The sequence below is a fragment of the Poecilia formosa genome, unplaced genomic scaffold, assembly GCF_000485575.1.
Source record: "Poecilia formosa unplaced genomic scaffold, Poecilia_formosa-5.1.2 Scaffold1068, whole genome shotgun sequence".
NCBI lineage: Eukaryota > Metazoa > Chordata > Actinopteri > Cyprinodontiformes > Poeciliidae > Poecilia > Poecilia formosa.
The window spans coordinates 9355-17781 of NW_006801007.1; the positions used below are offsets into that span (position 1 = coordinate 9355).

General features: G+C 37.2%; 1 protein-coding gene and 1 long non-coding RNA gene across 2 annotated transcripts in view; one reads left to right on the plus strand and one right to left on the minus strand.

Annotated features, from left to right (window-relative positions):
- Nucleotides 1–6: 6 nt before the first annotated feature.
- LOC103132460 (ribonuclease inhibitor-like) overlaps nucleotides 7–8427 on the plus strand; it is a gene marked incomplete at its 5' end in the record, with an annotated part of 10274 nt that continues 1853 nt past the window's right edge. The window contains 5 exons of the mRNA XM_016667409.1: nucleotides 7–116; nucleotides 1398–1571; nucleotides 2053–2125; nucleotides 2190–2290; nucleotides 8305–8339. Coding sequence (XP_016522895.1) covers nucleotides 7–116; nucleotides 1398–1571; nucleotides 2053–2125; nucleotides 2190–2290; nucleotides 8305–8339 — 493 coding nt within the window. The remainder of the gene's footprint in view (nucleotides 117–1397; nucleotides 1572–2052; nucleotides 2126–2189; nucleotides 2291–8304; nucleotides 8340–8427) is intronic.
- Nucleotides 6487–6853, minus strand: LOC107835139 (uncharacterized). The gene is made up of 3 exons (XR_001660967.1): nucleotides 6823–6853; nucleotides 6619–6715; nucleotides 6487–6519 (listed from the first exon to the last, which is right to left on the minus strand). It is a non-coding gene; the product is annotated as an uncharacterized LOC107835139 (long non-coding RNA).

Here is an 8427-nt window from a genome sequence, read left to right on the forward strand (position 1 = left end):
TTCATCTTAGTGTCATCAGGAAAAGATCTGGATGTGTTTGACCTGAAGAAATACTCTGCTTCAGAGGAGGCTCTTCTGAGGCTGCTGCCAGTGGTTAAAGCCTCCAACAAAGCTCTGTAAGGACACACATTGTTACTGCAGGTATTGTTGATAGAAATGTTAATGATGAAGTAAATATACTTGTTTTCAGTTTAATGGTGCATTGTCTCCCTGATGTTATCCTTTAGCAGTCCATAAGTTAAGAGACCAAACGTCCTTTGGTGTTTGATTAAAGGACGTTTGGAAATTGTCACGATGGGCTTTACTGATTTTGCCCACATGCAAAAACGCAACCAGAGACAAATGAAAAATATAAAGTTTATTTACAAAGAATAAATAATCAGATGTGGATCGGGTCCTGGGACTGAACGGCTGCACACGGCGCACTGAGGAGACAATGGGGAAGATGTTGAGTTCAAGGTTGTCGGAATTCAGATGATTTGTTGGCAGTAAGTTTACTAACTTACTTGAGCTGTGTGTATCAACGGCGTGGGAGAAGCAATGTTGGTCCTGAGGTTCTTTAAAGCCTCTGGGATTCCTTCTCCGTTGGGCTTGGGGATTTGACCAGCGAGGCTGAGCGGCTGGCAGAGGAACGGTGAGCGGCGTTGGAGGACAGACAGGTAGGTTTACACTTGAAGGCAGGAGTGAGTCGGTGGAACGACTGGTCGGAAGTCCAGAATGGCAGGTAGAAACAACAGATACAGGCGAGTCTTGGAGCTCGGGCATCAATGGGGTAATTTCCCGTGATGTCACAAGGAGTGGGCAGAAAACTTGGAACCAGATCCAGAGGAATCCTGAGAAGAGCAAAAATCACAAGGAGATAACTCGGCGCAAACTCTGAGTGGCTTAGAGGTTCCATCAAAGGTTGACACTCTGGTGTCAAAATACCGGCGTTCCACCTCTCTTAAGCTGCCGGTAACGAGACGATTTATCCCCGGTGTGAGGATGACGTCATAGCGGAGCCCACTGGTCAGCCGCCTCTCGGACTCCATCTAGTGGGGAATAAAATGAACAGCCGCCCCAAGAAACCCCAGAACCGAACAGAAACGTGATCTTCTTTGAATCAGACCTGATGTGTTACATATTCTAGCAGCAAAACTCCTCTTTCTACTAAAACTGGATTAATTCAGTTAATTGTGAAATTTAATATTTCTCTTGCCAGCCTCCTTGTTGCCTTTATTTCAGTCTCTCAATGCTGGAGGCCCAACTATAAAATGAACCAGGTCACAACAAAAGACAACAAAGATGTGTAAAATAAGACAGTTGCTTCAATCTGACCAAGAACATTGCTGACTGGAAATTAAAACTTATGTTTTGATGAATTGTTTAATACCAGATTTTCCTCCCTGTCTCCTCAGACTGAGTGGCTGTAACCTCTCAGAGAGAAGCTGTGAAGCTCTGTCCTCAGTTCTCAGCTCCCAGTCCTCCAGTCTCAGAGAACTGGACCTGAGTAACAACAACCTGCAGGATTCAGGAGTGAAGCTTCTCTCTGCTGGACTGAAGAGTCCAAACTGCAACCTGGAGACTCTCAGGTACAATGTGACCAATCCTGGTGAAACCAGATTTCCGTCCCTTATCTCCTGTCAGAGATGATGTAAAAGTAAATGGTATTTCAGTTGTAGATTATAATGAAGTGGTTAACCATGCTAAACCTCGACACATAAACATGGCCGGGTTTGTGGAATGAATCAAGAAGAAGAGTATTTAAAAGGTTACTGACATTGTAATTCCAGGAATTTGGCAGATTGCTGGATCCTAGGAGCACAAAGGAGCATTACTGCAGATCCTTCCTCCCAGCAGTTGTTAGATTTTATAATCCTTTCTACAAGTAGTAAATCTTGATTTTAATTACCCACTGATCGAAATAAAGTGTTATTAGTATTTTTTATTCTTACCTGTAAAGCATCAGTTTCGTGAGTTTTTTTTCCCTCTCCTATAAATGTCCAGTTCAGACCTTGAGCTCTACCTCAATGTTCTCATCTTCTCATCATGTGATGAATTGTGTGTCTGCAGCTTATCAGGCTGTTTGGTCTCAGAGGAAGGCTGTGCTTCTCTGGCCTCAGCTCTGACCTTTAACCCCTCCCATCTGAAAGAGTTGGACCTGAGCTACAATCATCCAGGAGACTCAGGAGTGAAGCTNCCCCTCCCATCTGAAAGAGTTGGACCTGAGCTACAATCATCCAGGAGACTCAGGAGTGAAGCTGCTGTCGGCTGGACTGAAGGATCCAGACTGGAGACTGGAAGCTCTCAGGGACGAAGAAACCTGCTGCAGGAGCAGAGAAGGTCTGATAGAGGAGGAAGAGGAGAAACGTCTTTAGTCTGATGGGAAACATTTAGTTTGAAGAGAAATATTTAGTTTGGAACAAAGGCATTAATAAATTAATGACTAACATGGTGAAAATATGACTTGACATTCTAAGCCTTTTTTTTAATATCTCTTATGACAGTTTAACTAAAATTAGTGCTGTTATTTTTTACCAGTGGCAGCTTCAAAATTTGGATCTTTGGATGGATGGATCTTTCTTTTCCTATAGTTATCAACACACACGCATTAGTATTGTTATTTTAATCAGACTGATTTGCGTTTATTTGACACTTTGACGTCAGCATGAAGCTTTGAGCCAGTAGCCAGATTACTGCTAGATAATATATTACATTGTTTAGGTTAAAACAGCATTTATGACAAAGGGTATTGACTCTGGTATTGAACCTTTTTAACTGCGTCAATCATTCGAAGCGCCATGATGTACATAAGAAGTGAGAATCGGAGTATTGAACTGAGCGGCTAAAGTTGTTTTTCCAAGTTGTTTGTGTCAGTTTATTCTTCTACTTGTTTAAGTCGAGCTAATTTGTCTGTGAACATAACTCACCTGGTTGGGGCTCAAACAGTATTTTCAGAAGCCTGAAACAGCTAGCTTAGAAACCAACCTGAACCTCCTCCCTTCTGACGTGTTGATCAAATTACCGACTTTGCCTGAATTCACACCACATGATTCATGTCACCATGTCATAAACAACGTTTCCCTAGAGCAGCCTTAAAATGTACAGAAGACGAGACGCTAATCATTTTTTTCCAAACAGGCTAGGCTTAGAGTTGCCACCTTTCAGAAATCAAAATGAGGGACCCTCTAATGCGCGTCGTCCTAGTGTGGAGGTTGGGGGACGACGACGACTGCAGCGGCGGCGTGTCGGTTGGTCTGTGTTACCCAGAAAGCCGTTGGGCACATAGACATAATATATTATATTATATGATCTTATATTATGACTGGGGCAGCCTACTATATAAAGTACTCGTGGACCACTTTTTAAAAATTATTACACATACACATTTGTAGAATGCGGAACAAATCGCGTTCCGTATCGATCCAATACGGGACGCTACATTTAATAGTAAAATACAGGACGGTTCCGGTCTTGTGAGAAATTCTGTTCCCCTGTGAAAATCTGTTACCCCTACATAAAATGGAAACAAATTAATTTACCTGCAAGCCTTTTACTGTGTTAATTCCCCTTATGATCAACAAGAAATCCTGCAAGTTTGAAAACATTTTCTCTTTATTTCCCAAAGTTAGGATGGGGGAACAAAATATTTTAGCTCTTTCTGCCACCTGAAATAATCTGTTCCCCCTACATAAAATTGACATGTACAGTGAATTAATTTCTTTGTTACCTAAAATTTGAATCATTAAATGAAGCTGTTCATTTCAGTTTGCAGAAAAAACTCCTAGCAAAAGATGTTGTGGATTTTCCTGTTTCCACTGCGGCGTCTACAGCATGAGGTTGGACATTGCTGAGAGACTTATTCTTAACAGTGGTGATTATAACATTAATATTCTTATTTTGAGTGTCAATGAAAATTTTTATCATAACTATAATTTGTATGTTTTGATAAAAAAAATATGTACTTAGCCAAAACTTAATACATCAACATGTGAAAACAGTTATTTAACAAAATTGTTTGTCAATAACTAAATAAGTATAGTAATTTAAACTTCAATAAAGGTTAATTTCAGACGTTTTTTGGATCTGTGTCACATGAGACCTGCTCCAACTCCAAAACTCACACCTAGACTCTTCAAAGCTAGGCTAAATTATTCTCAACTAATAGCAGAATATTTTAATCCATGTTTGGGATTTGTTAAACCTTTAAGTGATTTGTGAGACTTCAATAAAGATCAGATCACCATTCATACTTGTTCCATGCAGTCTTTTTCAAATTAAATTCTAATTCAAAACCACTTTATTAATCCCAATGGGAAGTTAAATGTTGGTGTAACTCATTAATTCTTCAAAGTTATTGCAAATGGTGATGGCTCAAGGAAGGAAAGATCTTCTGCAGTGGTCTGTTGAGTGAAGTTTCACAAATCAGAAAAAGGTTTCACAAATCGCAAACATGGTAATAAAGAGTCTTCTTGAAGTGGAGAATAATCTAGTCCAGATTTGAAGTGTAGCATTTTTAATTTTTTCTAATATTGTACATATGCAGGATGTTGGTGGTTTTCTTGACCCTCAACTGCATCTACTTTTAATAACTACAGGAAATGAAATTATTAAGTTATAGACAAACAATTTTGTTAAATAACTGTTTTCACATGTTGATGTATTAAGTTTTGGCTAAGTACATATTTTTTTATCAAAACATACAAATTATAGTCATGATAAAAATTTTCATTAACACTCAAAATAAGAAATATATAATCACCACTGTTAAGAATAAGTCTCTCAGCAATGTCCAACCTCATGCTGTAGACGCCGCAGTGGAAACAGGAAAATCCACAACCTCTTTTGCAAGGAGTTTTTCTGCAAGCTGAAATAAACAGTTTCATTTAATGATTCAACTTTTAGGTAACAAAGAAAATAATTCACTGTACATGTCCATTTTATGTAGGGGGAACATATTATTTCAGGTGGCTGAAAGAGTTAAAATATTTTGTTCCCCCATCCTAACTTTGGCAAATAAAGAGAAAATGTTTTCAAACTTGCAGGATTTCTTGTTGATGATGAGGGGAATTAACACAGTAAAAGACTTGCAGGTAAATTAATTTGTTTCCATTTTATAGAGGGGGAACATATTATTTCAGGCTGCTGAAATATCCATTCTCTCCTCTCCTCCCCCCATAACTTTGGGAAATAAAAAGCAACTGTTTCCAAATTCTCAAAAATTATGTGTGATAGCATACTAGACATTTCCTTAATCCAGTAATCTGTCATATTTATCATTAGAACGGGATTGACCAAAAGGTTTACACTCTGATCTTTTCAGGAAGTCTTTATTTTTGTGCCCTGCTATCGGCCAGCCTCCCTCCTCCTTTATCAGAAATGTAAAATTATAAATGCACACTTCGTGTTGGGAACCTGTGTTTGTTGACTGACTTTTATTTGTCAGGCTTACGAGTCAAAAGCTGAAAAAAAAAATATCAATTTACTTCGCGTTTAAAATAACACAAAACAGCGTAAAAAGACCTCCACACCAGACCTCGTTTATTTATTTATGTATTTTTATTTTGATAGCTGCCGATTAAACTGAAAGTTTCAACATTGACATGATTATATGAGTAGATTTAACCGAGAAATCGATCAGAAGCGCCGTGAAAATGGTCAGATCCGCCGAATCCACTTCTCTGGCTGCAATGCGCGCTCTCGACACAGGGGGCAGAATTTCTCACAAGACCTCGACGGGTGGCAAGCCTAGCTAGGCTACATGATGGCGTGGCATTGTTTCTATGGTTACTGATGGTTAGAAGCTACCCAGATGGAAAAAAATACACTTTAGTATACTAAATTTTAACATACTTTAGTATACTTTTTTTGATGTACTTCAACTGTACTATTTTGGAACAACTAATTTTGTGCTTAGTATACTTTAGTAGTATTTAAATAGTATTAAATTACAACTAATAGTATATTTTAGTATACTATATGTACTTTTTTGGAACAACTTCAAGTGTACTTAGGGTACTTAAAGTATACTTTTTAAATATATTTCTGAGCTTTATTATTATATTTTGATATAATTATTACATTTTGAGTGTAATAATTCTGTCTCAGAATTATATTAAAAATATATACATTTAATATAGCCTACTTCAAATATATTTTAAATATACTATTAATAATGTATTTAAATTACACTTAATTTTCATTTTTGATTTCCTGCTATTGATCATAAACTACAATTTTAATCACTCATGAAAGTCTTTATTCCTACGTACCTATTTTGTACATGACATGCATAACTACACTACAATACTTACATTGTTTTAGGCTAAAATTACATGAAAAGTTTAATTACACAAGATGCCCAAGGTAATTCAAATATTGTTTTATTACAGACATTTTAAAACTTTAATCAAAACATTATAAACTTATCAGTTTACACATCAAAATGAACACATGAACATGAAAATTTAAGTGTGACAATAAAACATGAAAGTGAGGATCAACGACAGAACATTCCAGTTCACTGCACCTTACAGAAACCTACAAAAAAGAACAATAGAGCAATTAAACAGAGAAAGCATTTCTCTGTTTAATTGCTTAAACATTATTTTTTATGGCAAATAAAAAAATAATACTTACAATTTCAAGACGTTGTGGACTCGCCATGTATGTGACATCATAAGAACTGATGATGACCGGATGCCTGGGGTGGAAAAACATTTCTGGGTGTCTTTGCCTGTTTCTGTTAGAGTAGAAAACAATAGTCAGGAATGTCATAGAATCAGTTGATGTTGGCATTAACTATGAAGCTGTTTTAAGTTTGGACTTAAGGAGACAAACGACCTTAAAATCTTTCCATCCATGATCTGAACACACTGATACCTGCAGGGTGGTGAGGGTGGCTGGTGGTGCCCATCTCCAGCAGCCATCAGATGAGAGGCAGGGTTCACCATGGACAGGTCACCAGTCCATCACAGGGCCCTGAAAGTCAACAATGAATAAAAAAAGAAAGATAAATGTTAGATTAACAAGAAGAGAAAAATTATTTCCAGTTACCTTTAAATCAAATCATGTTTATTAAGCACGTAGTGTTTGTAACAGCAGATTTTGTTGTTGAAAATGTAGCTAGCTCCTCAATGAAAAAACAAATTCCATCGGTTGTTGTCCCGTTGTGTTGTCGTCTAACTCGGATTAGGACGTCACCAGCTTGAATTTACCAAAATTAGTAACTATTTGAACAGCGTCTGTTATCTTCCCTGCGTTCAAGTTTTTTCTTCTCTTTGTGGCGTTTTTTAAATAAATGAAAGTGTGCAATACCGCCACCATCTGGTCTGGAGTATGAACTGGAGCTAATGCCGTTGATTATAAGGTTTTACATCAAACATCTGAAAATTGATTGGGCACTTTCTTAAAAATTACATCATGATTATCCTTTTTTATTGTATGCAATTTTAATAAATAATAAAAGATTATTAAGGCACTTAAAAGTTCATACATATTCATTCATATTTAGTTCACTTAAAGTATACTTTTATTTAATATATTAAAAGTGTATTTTGGTACAATTATGTTTAAGTTTGTTTACAGTACTAATTTTGAAATTGGTACAAGTGTATTTTTAGTATACTTCAGATATACTTATAGGTAGTACACTCAATAAATACTATACTTAAAGTGTACTCTCATAAATTTAAGTATGTTTGAAGTATACTAAAGTATACTTATTTTTCACCTGGGATACCTTCTCCATAATGTGATATTTGTTATCTTTCTAATCATACTTATAAAGTACATGAACGTTAATCTTCTTACCTTGTAAAAAGTGTTCGCTGTAAATCTGCGGTTACACCAAGAGCTGCCAGTCATTATGATTGACTGCTGCTATCCACTGCATCGTTACACTTTTTGACAAATTGTGACAGCCGATTGGTCAGTTGCTGACAAATACCCTGGAATGATTGGGAGAGGATTGCTCAGTCTGCATGGGGGCGGAGCCTGCATCATGTCTTGGAAGTGACAATACGCATAGACGAAGTTCAAATCCTCTTGCATAATGTTTTTGTTTTCTTTACTCAGTATATAATAATTTGTTTCTATTTTGTGTCTTGATGAAAATGCTGCAACAACTACATATAAGTAATGTTATGAAAAAAACAAACAAACAAAAAAAACAAATCTAATATATTCTGGGGGTGCTATGACTTTTCCAGGGGGAGCTATTGCCCCCCCTAGCCTCCCTCTGTTACTGGCACTGTCTGAGAGACATGTAATGTCCATGTTTGCTGCTGAAAGAGACTGATGGTCTGACCCACCCCCTCCTTTCAGGGTGGAGCCTGCTGGAGGCCCATTCTTGACACCAGGTCTGAGGAAGTGTAAGTGTGTTTTTCATCTGATTCATGACAACAAAGCAGCTCACATTCAACCATCTTCAAACTGTCACATCACTCA